The 16,426-nt window shown below is 45.4% G+C and overlaps 2 protein-coding genes across 2 annotated transcripts; one reads left to right on the plus strand and one right to left on the minus strand.

The window, feature by feature from the left end:
• Nucleotides 1-1,470: 1,470 nt before the first annotated feature.
• Nucleotides 1,471-6,149, plus strand: LOC105562906 (heat shock protein DDB_G0288861-like). Its single transcript, XM_012014071.1, has 7 exons — nucleotides 1,471-2,054; nucleotides 2,248-2,516; nucleotides 2,941-3,406; nucleotides 3,481-3,996; nucleotides 4,158-4,408; nucleotides 4,594-4,841; nucleotides 4,912-6,149. Exons 1-7 carry the CDS (start codon nucleotides 1,941-1,943, stop codon nucleotides 5,202-5,204), a joined length of 2,157 nt encoding a protein of 718 aa, XP_011869461.1. The 5' UTR covers nucleotides 1,471-1,940; the 3' UTR covers nucleotides 5,205-6,149.
• A 512-nt stretch (nucleotides 6,150-6,661) lies between these two features.
• LOC105562905 (mitochondrial chaperone BCS1) lies at nucleotides 6,662-9,994 on the minus strand. The gene is made up of 7 exons (XM_012014070.1): nucleotides 9,007-9,994; nucleotides 8,730-8,921; nucleotides 8,129-8,268; nucleotides 7,855-8,049; nucleotides 7,338-7,571; nucleotides 7,077-7,247; nucleotides 6,662-7,006 (listed from the first exon to the last, which is right to left on the minus strand). Exons 1-7 carry the CDS (start codon nucleotides 9,135-9,137, stop codon nucleotides 6,792-6,794), a joined length of 1,278 nt encoding a protein of 425 aa, XP_011869460.1. The 5' UTR covers nucleotides 9,138-9,994; the 3' UTR covers nucleotides 6,662-6,791.
• Nucleotides 9,995-16,426: the final 6,432 nt, after the last annotated feature.

Consider the following 16,426-nt stretch of genomic DNA (forward strand, 5'->3'; position numbering starts at 1 on the left):
TTGTGCTATTTGGGGAGTATCGTGTTTGGTATATTTTATATTATCAATTACATAAGCGAAGAACATAGATGTAAGAATCTATGAATAAAAGGGCTAAGAGCCTTGACTAGGTGTCAGTGTCACAATGATAAAATTCTCATATATTTAAAACATAAAAATACAAACGTTTCGGTCTTTCTCTAGGCCATCTTCAGTGTATAATATAAAACAAACAGAGTATAAAATATAATTTAGATTGTGGAGAAACCTCCTGGCGGCCTGTCACAATCTTTTATCTCCCCGTTTATCCGTCTTTCCATTGCCCGCACTTCAGCGTGGAGTTTGCTATTCGGATTTGTGGAGAAAAATATAATTTAGATATAAAGTCAAATGATGAAAAGATAAAAAAATATAAAGATCGCTCGCAACACAATAGATGTAGGAGTTTTCCAAGAAAATTCCTAGAAAACTCCACAAATTACGCACTCAATTTTCAAAATTCTTTCCTTTAATTCTTTCGCAATAAACTTGGAATAAAATATTTAGACACTGCCACCCTGTCACGGCCCCGAGTCCTTTATTTCTTGAAATTTGCGTTTAACACGTGTGAGCCATACTAATTTATTATCTTTCCTTTAAGTTTAGGGCTTTTTCCTTAGTGGAACAGAGAAAACACGGATCCTTTCACCCGGCGCGTCCGCGCGTCGTCGCGCGAAAGCGCGGCCGACGTGACGCACACGTGGGCTGCGCGCGAGGGTTTCTGGGTCAATACAATTCCGGCGGAGGTGCGCGAGCGCGCCCGAGCGGGCGCTCCGAATAACCTCACTTCTCTGCGGTACAGTCGCCGGCGGAATTATTGACCATCCGCCGTCCGAACGGGCGCACGTACAAGTCCGTCGCGCATTTGGCACGAACGAGACCGGCGGATGTTCATCTCGAACAATCGTCACGTCGAATGAGCTCGCGTCGCGTCGAAACAAATCGACGGGACACGACGGGATTCGTCTCAATTGTCCCGAACGACGGGGGCCTCGTCCCGCTGCCGCTCCTACCGACAGTACCGACTGTACTTTTCCCGCGTACAGTCCGCGGGACAAGTACTGACCGTGTCCGCGCCGGGACAAGTATTGGCGTCGCGGATTCACGTGGCGATTCGCGCGACCGGGATCCCCGTCGGGAGCGCGTACTCGCCGTTGCTCGCCTCCGCCGGCTGACTTTCGGCGGGCCGAAACGCGACGGAGGGGATCCTCGTGCGAGACACACCTGTCGCCCGCGTCGTCCGCGCCGCGGACTGTACCGACGGTGGCGCGGTACAGTCCGCGGGCTGCCGATCGACGACGCGCGCCGACCCTCGCTGGTGCTCGCCGATCCGCGCGATCCCGGAAGAAGCGGAGTCACGCGCGATCCTCGACCACGGCGTCCCCCGACGCTGCGAGCCGCGCGACGGACGGCCGGCGACTCGAGCCCGACGGCGCGCCGCGGGACAAAAGAATCTCGACGGACTGTACCGCGCGGCGGCAGTTGTATTGACCGCGGGCCCGCGTGTCCCTCCCGCTGGGTGCCCCTCCGTCCCGCTGGACGGCGCGGAAGCGGTGAGCCGCGCGTCTCACAAGGCGGCGAGGAGGAAGAGGACGACCCGGCGCGGCGAGCGTCCCCGGGTGAGACAGGCAGGACCGACGGCGGGCCCCGAGGATCGGCGCGGGCTCGGCTCTCCGGCGACGCTCTTGGGCGATGACGAGTTTGAGTTAACCCCGCGTGAATCGGATCCTCCCAGGATGCCCGCGCGCGGCCGCGGGACCGAGTTTTGAGAGGGAGAGAGAGAAAGATTCGAAGACGACGATCGGTGGTCGTCTCTCGTCACGTGATTCGCGTTGTTTCGCGTACGTCACGCGTTCGCGTGCGATTTAAATCCCCGGCTCGGCACGTCGCGTCGCGTCTCGCCCCGAGGACGAGGCAGCAGGATGGGCAAGACGAGAGGCGTCCACGAGACGACTCCCGAATTGAGGAATCGGATGGTGGGGATGTTCGAGGCAGGCCTGGGCCTGCGGGAGATCGCCGCCGCGGTCACCTGCTCGGTAAATAAATGCTCCCTCGACGCTTCCTAATAATTTCGCACCTCTTTTCGAGCCTGGTCGGTGTCCGCCGCCGTATCAAGCGAGGCTCGACTCCCCCCCGCCAATTGCGAACGTCAATCTTTGACGTTTGTGATTTTAACGTATCTTCGCTTTCGCTTCGTCGAGCGCTAATCTGTGCCCCGACCACTTTCAGCAACGCACGGTGAAGAGGTGGCTGAACAGATTCGAGAAGGAGGGCACGGTGGAGACGCGGGAGCGCTGCGGACGCAAGAGAGCCACCACCAGCGAGCAAGACGAGGCGATCGTACGTCTGGCCACGCAGACGCCCATTACGGCGGCGAAGGCGGTGCTTCCCGCGCTAGGTCTCACCTGCTCCGTCGACACCGTGAGAGAGAGGCTGCACAAGGCTGGGATTCACAACTGGAGCCCGTCGCGCAAATACATGCAGAGGATTCCGCTGGGGTTAATATTTATGAGCGCACCTTAGACTTGGGCTCCTTCAGATTGCTCTCGCGGTCGTAAAGTGTACAGTAGCACGCGTAGAAATACATTACGAAACGTCGAGTTGGGGAAATTTCACCTTCGCTCTGTAGCTCGCCATGAGGATCACAATACGTTTGTGTAAAGGCCTGCGTCCACTTGGTTCACGTACGAGTTCCCAGAAATTGTGCAGCCGATCAACTTACGGCTTTTATGGAATAGCTGCAAGTTGGTTGGCTGCAACCAAGTTCTAGCATCGTGGACACAGGCCTTAACGTAAGCACAAATGTAACTTTGTTTATCTCGGTCCAAAGTTGCTTAAGTAAGATGATTTTAAATACGAAGGAGCAAGTGTCTTGCTTGTGAGTTTTACCTTGTCTCTCTGATTGTCCGATTTCTATCCCAGCGATGCGGACGGTGCGGCGATTCAGCAGGCGGTATGGCGGCCGACCGGCACCCAGTTGGGCAAGAAGAAAATTCCCAGGGACTCGGGCAGACCCGAGAAAGCTGGTGTCGCGGTTAAAAAGAAGAACCCTTCGAAAAAGGTCAGGTCTCGAGAGACATACCCGGACGATGGCGCACCGCTGGAAGCGCAGAGTCTGAAGCAGAATCAGAGCTCCGAGCAGCAGCAGCAGCAACAACAACAGCAACAAGAATTTGTGTTTTCTCAGCAAAATCTTCCTCCACTGCCTTCCGCGCCTCAAGTCACCGAGATGCAGCCTTCCACGCAATCTGTATCCACGAGTCAGACGGAGTTCGGTAACGCGTTGAGCCTGGTGCAGCAGCCGCAGCCCATCTATCAACATCCGGGATTGACCATGGTACAAACTTGGCCGTTAGATCTAGTGCAAGGCAGTCACCATTATCCACAGGTTTGCCCCATTTCTAAAGCACAAATGCGATACGAGTAGAGAAGGCGTGAGTCACGTTTGCATACTGTCCGCAGGGACAACCAAATCCCATACCTCACGAGCATCCTCCGTCGCAGACGCAACTGCAGGAGCTGCACACGCAGCAGGAACAGCAGCATCACGCGCAACAGCAGCACGTGCAGGTGCATGTGCAGGCGCGATTGCAGGAGCAGTCGCATCAGCAGCAGAACACTCAGTCTCACCATCACAATCTCGATCAGCAGCGACTGTCGGTGGAGCATCAGATTCAGCAGCAACATCAGCGCCTGCAGTCTGGCATACCTAGTCCCGAGCAGGCGAGCGTGAACGTAGGATCGGATAGCTCGAACACTTGTAGCTCTAACGAGAATAGCCAGTCGTCTTGCGAGCCGCAACGACACAAGGAATCGTCGCGGAAAGGCGGCGAGCGGTCGGGACGGCAGAAGAAAAAGAAGAAGGGCGGCAAGGCGAAGGGAACGTTGGAGACTAGCGTGGAGATCAGAAATCGCATGATTGGAATGTCCGAGGCCGGACTGTCCACTCTGTCCATCGCGCTGGCGATCGATAGATCGGTATGTCGAAAGTAGTGCTCTTTATTCGTTAGGCTTTGAATTGAACTTAGATCGTATACTGTAGATCTCTGTAGCATATGTGAATAGTTGTGAACGTTGTATTACAAACTCGAGAAAGTTAACGCAAGAGATTTACATGGACATGATTTTGAATTAATCAGGAACGTACTGTTAAAAGATGGTTAGAACGTTGGCATAAGGAAGGCAATGTGCAAACGAAGGAACGAAAAGGTCGACGTCGAATCACAACCAAGGAGCAGGACGAGGCCATCGTCGCGATGGCTACTCAGCACCCTCTCACCGCCGCTAAATTTGTAGCACCTGCGCTAGGTCTTAAGTGCAGTGTGGATACAATTAGAGAGAGGCTTCACAAGGCTGGGATACACAGCTGGAAGTTGGGCAAAAAGCAAGGGTTAGATGAATCGTCTCTATAAATTTCCCTTCCCGATGTTCTCGAGAAAGTTTTTCTAAGACAGCTTATGTGATGTTGTTTACAAATCTATTGCTACAATTAAGTTACTGTCTAATTATGGAGCGTCTTTTGTAGTCTTTATAGAAAACGAAATTTGCAATTAACGTGACATATATATTTTTTAGCGAGGGCAACGCGGTGCACACAGTCCACCTGTGGCAGCCGAGCGGCAATCGCCCCAACAAACCGAAAATACCGGTCGAGAAGAAAAAGAAAAGTGGCGATAAGAAACGTCATCATGTGACGAACAGCGGTCAAAAACGCGTCGCGCGGAAAAAGAAGAGCAGCGAACCGCCACCACCGAAAACGACTCCACCTCCGGCGAGCATAATACCGGAACAGCCCGCAATATCGTTTCATAATCCCGAGAGTAGTAAGAGTCTTAATGATATTTCTTTATACATTTGTTCGGAAGGAAAACTAATTTTCAAACCACTTTTCAGTGGCGAGTTACGTTCCAGGTCCTAATATGATGCAACCGGTGCATAATATCGCCGCGCCGCCTCCCGCACTGCCGCAACCACCTCCGCCACCACCGGCGCCGCAACCGATGCCGCCGATGGGCCCGTTAATGCAGCAGAGACCGGACTGCAGATTGGCACCGATAGTTCCGCCCGTGTCGGGCCCGAGCAATCCCGGCATCGCCTATGCGTCGTGCATGGTCACCGGCAGTAATCACGGGAGTCACATGGATCAAACGGACCCTCTATACGAGCCGTACATTTGGACTTTTTAAATAAAATCGGTACAATTTGAACCGCACATGTAGCGTTGAAAATAGAAAAGTTCAATTATGTTTGAACTCCGCCGTTTGTTAAAGCTCCGCAAAATTAGGTCTGAATGGAAAGAACTCTACAAATTGCAAAATCTCTCGATGATGCAGAGATTCCGTTAATCGATACGATTAGGTATTCTAACATTGCGACTCTTGTGTACGATTTTACTTATCATACGTTGCAATATTAGAACATACGTCTGCATATGTGCGTGCATGTGTAAGAAGAGAACTCGGTGATTTTATTGTTAAATATCTATATATAAGAAAAAGTTATTAATTTGATTATTATTAACTTTAATGAGAGACTTTTACGGTACACATACAGCGTTTAGACCAATTTAAATCAACATGAAGACTATAGTATGTAAATAGAATCATGTAGAGTAGCACAAAGATGTACGTCACGTTTATTTTGCTATGTCTTGTCTCTTTAAATAGCGTGCAGTCGTATTAGGAATCATTGTATATTAAAAACTGACTTTTATACAATACGATCAAACTTCATTGAATTAAGGTTTTAGCATTTATGTTGTAAATATTTTTAACAGCTAAAAGAAAACGAGATCCGACTATCAAGTGAATTTTAGTGAAAGACACAATATCTGCCGATTCGGCATATAAACTACTTATTATAGTAGCTACGTAGCATAGAAAATCCATCAAGTTTCTTAACGAATCCAGTGATAGATCTATTTTCGATATATAACTCCTATTCGGTCCTTTCTTTGTGAGAGTTTTATATATATACATCCGTAGATGATTTTAGATAGTGTACATTCTATATATTTAATTATATATGAATCTGCTTTAAAACTACAGTACAAATTGGCATGTTCCAATTAGAAAAGTATGTAGCGAACCAATTTCAAACGAGCTGCCAAAATACATTCGATCTGTAAACTGCCCTTTCTTCCTATCATATTTATACACGCATGCACAAGTTCTTTGAATGTAGCGTTGTCGTTACATTGTGTCACTGTTTCATGTACCAGTTTATTTTAACGCAGCAGCCACAGATTAGTGTCCATATTACATGAAATTTTCTGTTGCAGAAGTCTCTTTTGATTTAAACAAAGCAGTATTCATATAGTCGTCCGCATACAATTACCGGTGGTACAAATGCAAAGTAGTGCACTAGTAAAAATGTGAGAGATATTGTAGATAAATTTCGTCTGACATTTCGAACGCCCGTTTTCATTCGTGCATAAATATCGAATGGTAAAGGTATTACGTACGCCATATCATTACGAGTGAGAATGCGTCCCGTTGTACTGTGCAATACGTGACGCTGTATCAGCGATATATGGCCATGTGTTGTATCACACGAGTAACAGAAATATTTTCAACTACATCCATTGAGATCTCCGCCTCGTTTTGTATTTGTTTTATAAGGGAAAAATAAAAATAATTGCTCATTTTCTCCACGTTGCAGGTTGCTCTCTTATTCGAGAATAATAACAATCTTTACATAGAAAGACAGAACACTCTGGTCGACTCGCGTACGATCGCTACTACTTCGAGTTACAGCTACAGTTTCACTATCTATCACGTGAGCTCCCAGATTTGTGCGACATTATTTATCACCGCGTCGGGATTGCTTTTGTGAAACATGAAGTATCCCTGAATCTGCGCCGGACTGACGTTTTTCTTGAAGGACATGACGCTGTCCGCAAATTCCCTTGCAAGTGTACCAGGATCCTTGCCCGGCTCCTTGTAAAATCTTAGGAACATTTGCTCGACCTGACTCACGCTGCACCAGCCTGAGAGAGTAGCAGTGAAATAATTATTTAGGTTCTCTAATTACTATTCCTTTTGTTTTTCCGTACGTACCGATGTATTCTTTCACATCGACTCTGCCCGGTCTAACGAGCGCGGGGTCTAGTCTGTTCAAATAATTGGTCGTCATGAACAATATTCTCGCTTCTGTAGAAGCCACGCCATCCAGGCAGTTTAATAAACCGCTAAACGTTACTCTATTAAGACCATCGTACGCTGCTTTAACTGAAAGCAAAATGTAAGTCAGAATAGCAGATAAATAATTTATTCGTCGTTCTGCTGTCTCGTATCTCGCTCTATGCCTCTGATATTTACTTTGTTTAGAATCTTCTCTACTAGCGAAAGCGGCATCGACATCTTCAAGTAGGATGATAGTCTGCTGCGGCGCTACTGCTAGCAGGTGATTCAGTCTGTCGTCCGTGAGGCCTCTCTCGGATAGATTTAAAACGCAAATACCGCGCTCCAGTTCCCCGGCCAGCGCGGTGATGTACGAGGACTTGCCGCATCCTGGAGGCCCGTGCAGCAAGTAGCCCCGGCGATACGGTATCCCTACAAAGATCATCGTTTCTTATCCCAAAGCCTAATCTACAATGTGCTCTTTACGTCTACAAACATTATATTTTGTAGCCAATATGTTCAGAAATTTATGCGACTTGATAAATTGTACAATCGTACATCGTCGACAGAGTTTTCAAGCGTTTCGATTTGCCCATATAAAAAACCGAATGTTTCTAGACGCAGAGAGCACGTTGTAGATTAGAAAACTCGCTCGCAAGTAGACATCGGTGATTTGTAATCGGGGCGGAAAGTAGAAATCGCAGATTCGCGATACCTCTCTCGCTGTACCACGACGGATTATTGATGAATTCCCGGCAGTCGTTTACTATCTTGTCGGAAATACCGGTGTCCAGCACCACCGATTCCAGCGGTCTCCTCTTCCTCGCGTGCCCAAACTGCCGCCACTCGCTCCCCATGGCGACGTACATTATAGTCTTTCCCTCGTGCTCCCTCAAAGCCATTTGTCTGGCTGTGTACGAATCAAGAATTGCCTCTGATTTTCCAACGCTACGTATAGGGTATCTGTAAATTATCTGTGACAACTCAACCTTCTTCGAGAATGTTGAAGTAAATGCTTCTGTCTTTGCCGAACGCCGTCAGCTGTACGGTTTCCCATGGTATGCCCATGTGCAGGTCTAAAGTCTGCTGCTCCCTGGTTCTTTCTACTTTTATCCAGTTCCCCTTATATCTGCGGGCACCATGGAAGAAACAGAAGAAATCAAACTGAGAAAGAGTCTGAAGGTCTGCGTCTTCTATCTTTCTTCGACATATAACGAGTAAGGAGGAGACTGATGCTTTCAGCGCTAATAGCGTCTCCCCAAAGGGCCTGAGCAGAATGAGCTGTCTTGTACTCTTAAGGCAGTGTTGTGCGTTGTAAATCTTTGTCTCAAAGTGATGCATAATAACCGCATAATTCTGCTCAGGCCCAAACGCAGCCTTAGGGCCTGAGCAGAATGGGATGCCTTGTACTCTTAAGACAGTGTTGTGCGCATCAAATCTTCGTCACAAAGCGACGCATAATAACTGTCTTGTGGCCTGAGGATACAAGATAGCCGTTCCGCTCAGACCCTCAGTTTTGGCGCGACGAGACAAATTGCCACCGGCGCTTCATCGTTTGCAGAAAGCGCAAGCGCTTGGGAGTATCCCGACCTGAAAAAGTGGGTTCCTATGCTGGGAATAAAGTCGTATTTGGTCTTGACGTGGCCGGTCTCCCGTTGCTCGAAGCTGGTCTCCACCGAGAGGTGCTGCGTCTTCCGCGCGCCTTTGTGCGTGATCCACTGCAGGAGCCACTGATAGCTCTTGTCGCGGCACGGCACCTCCAGCGTGATCATGTAGTGCCGTCTGAAAACGGGAGGCAACGCGTTAAATCGGAGAAACGAATGTACAGCTTGCCGCGGCGAAGCAGACTCGACGTTCGGCGTCGTACCTGAATAATACGGCCCCGACCTGAACGCCCTTTCTCAACAAGGCAGCCCCGGCTCCGAGGCCGAACAGACCGAAGCCGGCGCCGAAGTAAGGATTGTCGGACAGCGTTTGCACGTATTCCAGAAACATCATGACGCAGATCGGCGCCGCGCGACTCGCGCGCAAATGCGACAATATAAAAGTGCGTTGTATATTACAGACGAGTCGACAGCAACTGACAGTCTCCGTCCGTCGGAAACTGATTCCTCGTCATTGTCGAGTCCTCGAGGCCGCGGCGACCGTCGTAGAATTATGTAAACAGGTGCAAAGTGGCTCGAAGCACGCAGCAGAGGTTATGCCGTCAGCGTCCACCGAGTGATGCAAGAACGCCGAACGATTGAGGAAACGTGCTCTGTAAAAACGTCCTCTTGCCTCGGCATCTCGTCCCGCGGTATATTCTCAGTTCAGTTTGTTGAAGAGCCGCTTTTCACGTGATTCCTGCGTTCAGGCACGTGTCGCGAAGTATCATAAAGTATCATAAAGCCGGGAACAACATTCCGATGTCGATAATTGCAGAGCCCTGCGCTACTCGACACATCTTATTGTTAGCGATGATGCGTTGCTCCAAGTCGGCACCACTTGCGAAAAACATGTAATTACACGAGAGCTGTGTGTAATTGCATGCGGTTGACCAGAGTCTTCCCGTGTAGAGATTGTTATTGTTCTCGAATTGTTCTTCTTCTTCCTCCGGTTAGTTGGCACCCAGCCGCCAGGTGCGGACTGATACGGCCATGTCGAACCTTTTGACTTGTGCGTATTCAATAAACGTTATAGAATTAAGCGATGACGTAATAGAATTAAACGATTATCAGGTGATTATGTACAAAGCGAAGGCCCCGAATATCGGGTCTCGCGCGGGATGATGCAACCCCGCGGGATGAAAAATTATTCTTCTAGGTCAGAAGACGTGTCGCACACTCGACGTCCCAAACGGAACTATACTCGAATTGTTATTTGTTATTCCAACGACAATGAATGAATGAACAACGCCAAACACAGACTATGGCCGGTATTCATAGTCCGTTCTTATATTTAAGATCATCTTAAGTATGCTCTTAATGTGTTTTCAACCAATCACAGAGCTGTATTAGCGTCTTAAGACGATACTTAAGATGATTTTGAAATGAGAATCGACTATGAATACCGGCCATAGTCCGTTCTTATATTTAAGATCATCTTAAGTATGCTCTTAATGTGTTTTCAACCAATCACAGAGCTGTATTAGCGTCTTAAGACGATACTTAAGATGATTTTGAAATGAGAATCGACTATGAATACCGGCCTATGTTTACACGGCACGTTAATCGGGTTTAATAACATCCGTAGTTAAGGGGCTGGCCAATCACAGTCATTCCATTCTTCTGAAGAATAGTTAACTATTCTTCAGAAGAATGGAATGACTGTGATTGGCCAGCCCCTTAACTACGGATGTTATTAAACCCGATTAAGCGGTCCGTGTAGCAGCACTCATAGACGCGATATAAATGAGATCATCATAAACCATATACCACAGTCCCAGGTAGAACAGAAAAGTCATAATGATATCATTATTTGCAGTCGGTAATCCATTTCTCATGGTAAAAGGCTGGGGCAGGCATTAAGATTCACCCTGTATACATAGTTGATTTTTTCCTTTAAATTAAAAATAAAATCAAATAAATAAAACCTATCTAGATAAGAAAGAATTATATTGAATAAGCTAGACTTTTTGATATGTTATAAAAAATGTGAGACAATGATAGGATGGGATCAAATGCAAAAGAATAGTTGAAGATAAAAGTGTATAGTAAAAGCAAAGTTAAATAAATAAAAATGATCAGGATAAGAGAGAATAATTTTGAATAAGCCAGATTTTGAGATTTATTTAAAAGGAACGTGATATAGAATGAATGAAGAAATTGATGTATGAAATAGAAATGAATAACAAAAACGAGGTGGAAACGGAAGAAGAGGCGAACATTAATTTGCAGTCCTGTTACAAATGATTATATTTCACTTTATGTTACAAAAGGAATCTCTACTACGTATAATGTACCGTTGTTCAATAACTCCAGGTACCACGAGTGTGGCTTGAATACGCATCTTGTCCTTTCCTTCTCTTTCTCTGCCGTCCGGTTTTTACAGACACTTTTGCAAATAATATCACTCAACACCTACTTAACAGCTACTTCCGAGCTAATTCAAAATGACTGCGGCATCGCTGCCCCGATCGATTCTCAGTAAACGCAGGAGAAAAAATCACGCGGTTGCTATAATCGGTCGGCTGCTTCCGGGATCATTCCTATGTTAACGTTTAACGTTCTATCGTAGCTACGGAGAAAATATAATATGCTCGTTGACGTTCGTACAATATTTGTATGTGTATGTATAAATCGTTCGTGCTAATCTCCGCGATGTTGGTACGTTTTAGACAATGTATTGTTAATGCCGTAACGCTAGGAGTGCATTTACAATATGTACAATATGTCCTGGGTCCATGCTTCAAAGTTCGTTACAAAGATCTTTCTCCTTTTTACAATAGAATGCAACTTAATTCATCAAATCTTCCCCCGGTTAACACAATGATTCAATCTACCAAATCTACACATTGAGGAATTATTATATAAACCCACGTAAATGTTGCAATTGATATTATTAATTTATCTTGCGCAGAAATATCAAATTCATCGAGCTACATGCGTATCCCACACTAGCCTGCAATCAGTATTTAACATCATGATTAATTTTGTAACGTAATAAAAAGATCTGTACAATCTTTTGACGATGCTCACGGATGTTTGGGCATTGCGACTAAAATGATGAAAACCCTTTGAATCCAAATAGATTCTGTAGACTGCATCATAAAAGAAACGTCGATCGAAATATCGCGTAAACACTCGCTAATATCGAAACTCCCTAAAAACGTGTTTCACGAATTGAAGAAATGATTTGTAGTGTCACGTAAAATATCCTACATTAACAATAACATCTTTTAGAAATAGCTACAGTAAAATGATACGGAATGCACACACCGCAAAATACCATCCGATAGTGTCGTCCAGCTCGCATCTCGAAATTATTGCCAGGAAATTACGAACTCTGAACGACGAGGTGTCTAGATGTATCGCTAAAATGCAACATGGACCCGGTTACAGCGCGGCACATCCGTCGAGACGTTTTACACACGCGTCGTTACATCGACAGCTCATTCCTTCAAATTTTCCTAGAGATAATAATTCCAGCATACATTACAGTCAGTTCCTTAGCCTATGCCGTTACAACTAATCGGACTCGTTACTCGAGTCCCATTCTCTCTCTCTCTCTCTCTCTCTCTCTCTCTCTCTCTCTCTCTCTCTCTCTCTCTCTCTCTCTCTTTTTATATGTCTAGTCTCACGTATTGTGATCTAAACGCACCACCGTCGGGAAGCTCACCGGGCGGGACGCAATGAGAGCTTTTGTGGAAGCCTTGAGCAAATCTGTCCGCCATCCCGATCCCTATTTATCAACCCTCGGCGGACAGATCCTGATATTATTGTTCACGATGTACCCCCTTCTTGGTCTTTTCTTTAGATTATCTAAATCGCTCTGTTTTTTCTTCTCTTTCTCTCTCTCTTTCTAACTTAATAATCTTAAACACGATCTTAAACTTGACGAATGACTCGGTTGCGTACTTTCCGGGATCCTTTTCAGAAAATACGGTTTACATGGAGTTTACGAAAGACAGGCAGATCAGGCGAATACCGAGAAATCATTGAAATCAAACACCCCGGTCGATAAATGGTGGAAAAAGCGAGAAAGCTTCTTTTCTGAAAGAGGATTCGTGACAATTATCGGCGAGATAGCGCAAATAGAAATTCACGGCGTCGATACGCAACCGTTTACAACGTGAAGGAACTTTGCGAAGGACGTAAATGTACAGAAAGACCGTGTCGGTCCCTCGAAAGGACAGAATTATTTTTTGGCAAAAGTTATCGAAGGTGTGCGCTTCCACGACTGGACGCTCGTATTCGGTTCGTCGATTTTTAACGACTTCGGAAACTGTGCCTCGTTATCGTGAGCTTTTCGAACATCAATTAACAAGAAGTGCAGACGTTTCAATTGTACAGAAACCGCGTAGATCGTCTTATCAATGGAACAATTCTTCTTCTTTACGATTTGCGTCTTTAAAGACCTATCGGAGTGTCATTAAACATAGTTATTAAGTATCGATAATTACGCACAGTCTCCGAATTACAATTACCTTCACAATACAAACTGATTCCAATATCTCTGTGTGACGCTAATGCTCTCTCCAGTTGCGTGGAGTGGCGCGGACGGCTAGGTAGAGTTGAGGACGAAATTTCTCGTGAAAAATAGTGAGGACAGTTTCGCGAGAAACGGAAGGATCTTTCCTTTTTGTTGCCCGGCTCGTTCCCGACGGTGGCGCGAGGCGAGAAGGGAAGGGACGGTGGTCTGAGACTGGCTCGGTTTTTGGACACAAATTAGCCCGACCTGTGTCTAGCGCCTAAGCGTGTACGAATCTCTTGCGGAATTCACTTTTACCCCCGAACATCAATACTTAGGATAAACAGATAAAATTACTTATCCAGAGCCGATTGCATAAATGTTGATCGGAGCGATTAAACGAGCGTTTCTTTTCCTCCCATCTAGGCGTAATTAGCTTTAAAATCTAGAAAGAGGTCCGTTAATCGAGTTATTGCAATGAGTTAGTTACGGGTTAGTGCGGGTCACTCCTGATGAAGTAAACTAACAATATTACACACCGCGTTATCGAACATAAAAGAAGACTCTTGATACGGAAAAATTGAAGGGAAAATAGATTGTACATAAAATAAAAATCTGAGAAAAATGCTTTACTCCGAGATACGGACAAAATACGATCGGCGTTAAAATTGTGTAAAACGGCATCTCCATTCGCGACACGCGTCGTAGACACAGGTGACGCGATAATTACAAGATATAGATATAATATAATAGCGACAACTGATCAATCGATTGACAGTCGATGAACGATCGATAAATTCTCTTTAGGTATTCGTCTTACCGCGACGAAGCCGACCAGGCAATAGTTACGATAATAAATATACAATTGCAATAATATCGGTAATAATAGTAATGATAATAAAGACAATAGCAATAGTCGCGATAACAAATTTGATCGACAATCCATGACATTATTTGCGTTGTATACATGTACAAATTTATTTGCAGGACGCTCCGTTACACTTTCCATTCGTGTGCACATCACAGCACGATAATAGCAATGATAACAATATTAAAAAATCATGTAAAGGAGTCAACGACCGTGTACGATCAGTCAAACAGGAAATGCCAATAAAGGCCGTGCCGTTCGCATTCATCCACACCGAGGGCGACCCGGCTCGATAGATGAACGTTTGTATGTTTTACAAAGTTCTTTGAGGCGTGGCCACATCCGTACGATAGTTTGGACCGAAGAGAGAAATCGTGAGCCTGAATAGATCAGTAGGAGTAGCAAAGACGGAGACCGTCTGTGTTCGAACAGAGACGAAGGGGTTGCCAAGAGAGCAGAAGCAAGGGATATATTACTCCCAGAGAGGCAGGCACTAAGCCGCGCCGACCTTTGGGTAAGAAAAATACCGGACCAGGGACCTGTTTACAGTTAGACCATCAATTATACAGAGGACCATCGTATGGATATCCGCAGAGAGAGCGTCCACACCCCGGAAGACCCTGTTAGAAAATACAAATACTACTCACGATTATCATCGAGCAAAATGTCATGTCGTGGTGTTGCATTCGTCCTTGGAATAGAAACAGGCACAGTCTCCAATATTCATAAAGTGCTAACACGGTCGATACTTCTTCGAAACTTTGAACAATTGCATAATCGGTCGTTTTACTCGGAATGATTTGTTTCGCAATTTGTAAGTGTGCGAGAGGATGCCACAAAGTTTTCGGAATTATTTAAAAAAATATAATATATTTAAACTGTACTTACAGATCTGAAACTTTAATCCTCTTCGAAGTCTTCTCCGTGCGACTTGATACAACAGTCCTGGCGCCTCTTTCATTTCAAAAAACACTTTCTAAATTCTTCTCCTGAAATGGCGTCAAGGATTGCCAGCGTTTCTCGTTGAACCTTATCAATGGCTTGATTTAGCAGAAGTCAGCATTTAATAAGCACTTTGCGTCGATTGCATTATACTTTTAGATCTGTGCTGATTGTGAGGCATAACTATTCTTCTAGATCTAAAAGTGTAACCCAATCGGCGCAAAGCGCTTATTAAGCGCTGACTTCTGCTGAACGCAGCCAATGTCAGTAAAATGTCTCCTTTTAAGCTGCCACTTCGCTCATGGCAATCCTTTATAATAGTCCGGAAAAAGAATTTAGACAGTGTTTCCTGAAGCGCGAGAGGCGTTAAGATTGTTGCATTGCATGGTAAGTACTTCCAAAGAAATTACAGTTTCCGTTTTACCTGTACATGCACTTCGAATATAAAAAAAATGATAATTCTCTGAAAACTTTCGAGTACCTCCTCATATAGCACTGAAGAGGTGCGTGATACGTGACGTATCTGCAGAACATGTCAGTGTAAAAGAGCATCCTGCGAGTTGCACTGAGCACACTTATCACGATAATTACACTCCTACGAAAGTACACGATAGCGGTAATGAATAAAATCGCAATTAGAGCTCTCGCCGCGCGTCCCTTTGTTGTAACAAACCTTTTCCAAATCCCGTCGAACGAGATCGGCGATGATTATGCGTCAAAAATTGCCCTGCGAAGCGCTTTGCCACAATAGAAGAAAAAAACATACATAAAAATATAAATAAACATAACTTAACAAGTGATAAAACCTGCATCGCGTAGCTGCATCTAATTAATACGATAATATAATAGTTAACTTCTAGTGAACAATAGGTGTAGGTTCAACAAGCTGCCAAGAAGTCAACGTAAACGATCTAGAGCCCGTTTAGGCCGTTTCTACAACAAAATCGCGAACGAAAGAACGTGGTATCGCGCGTGGTATTGCGAATTTCACAGCAACGAGAAAACACACCGATCTCCAATGAAAAATAAGCGGCGAAATACGGTGGCGCTGGAACAACCGACTTCGCGGCTCGAAGAGGAATATGTGCCGCGTAGGATTGCAATCCGCTCTAAAATCTAAAATCAAATTCCTTTCTATAACATCGAAACAAATGGCACTCTTCGCATCTTAGTCTCTCTCATATACAGGGTGAGAAAAAAGTATGCAAATCCCTAAATTTTTCGAAAACTATGCACTTTAGAAACAAATGTTTGACTTGATTTGGTGTCAAGCATATGCTGTTGCAATAGTACGTCAATTTTTATAAACATTTGTGTATACACGAAAACTCCCAGGAGATGTGTAATTTTGTCTCAAACATTTGTTTCT

Source organism: Vollenhovia emeryi, unplaced genomic scaffold (genome assembly GCF_000949405.1).
Source record: "Vollenhovia emeryi isolate VEMERY1.0 unplaced genomic scaffold, V.emery_V1.0 DF939182.1, whole genome shotgun sequence".
Classification (NCBI taxonomy): domain Eukaryota; kingdom Metazoa; phylum Arthropoda; class Insecta; order Hymenoptera; family Formicidae; genus Vollenhovia; species Vollenhovia emeryi.

Bases quoted from the DNA above. Each gene is read 5' to 3' on its own strand.
- LOC105562906 (XM_012014071.1), top strand. From the start codon at position 1,941: ATGGGCAAGACGAGAGGCGTCCACGAGACGACTCCCGAATTGAGGAAT. The intron at 2,055-2,247 runs GTAAATAAATGC...GACCACTTTCAG, and splicing joins CCGCCGCGGTCACCTGCTCG to CAACGCACGGTGAAGAGGTG. The intron at 2,517-2,940 runs GTTAATATTTAT...TTTCTATCCCAG, and splicing joins ATGCAGAGGATTCCGCTGGG to CGATGCGGACGGTGCGGCGA.
- LOC105562905 (XM_012014070.1), bottom strand. From the start codon at position 9,137: ATGATGTTTCTGGAATACGTGCAAACGCTGTCCGACAATCCTTACTTC. The intron at 8,922-9,006 runs GTACGACGCCGA...TCCCGTTTTCAG, and splicing joins GTCGGGGCCGTATTATTCAG to ACGGCACTACATGATCACGC. The intron at 7,248-7,337 runs GTAAATATCAGA...TTTTGCTTTCAG, and splicing joins TAGAGAAGATTCTAAACAAA to TTAAAGCAGCGTACGATGGT.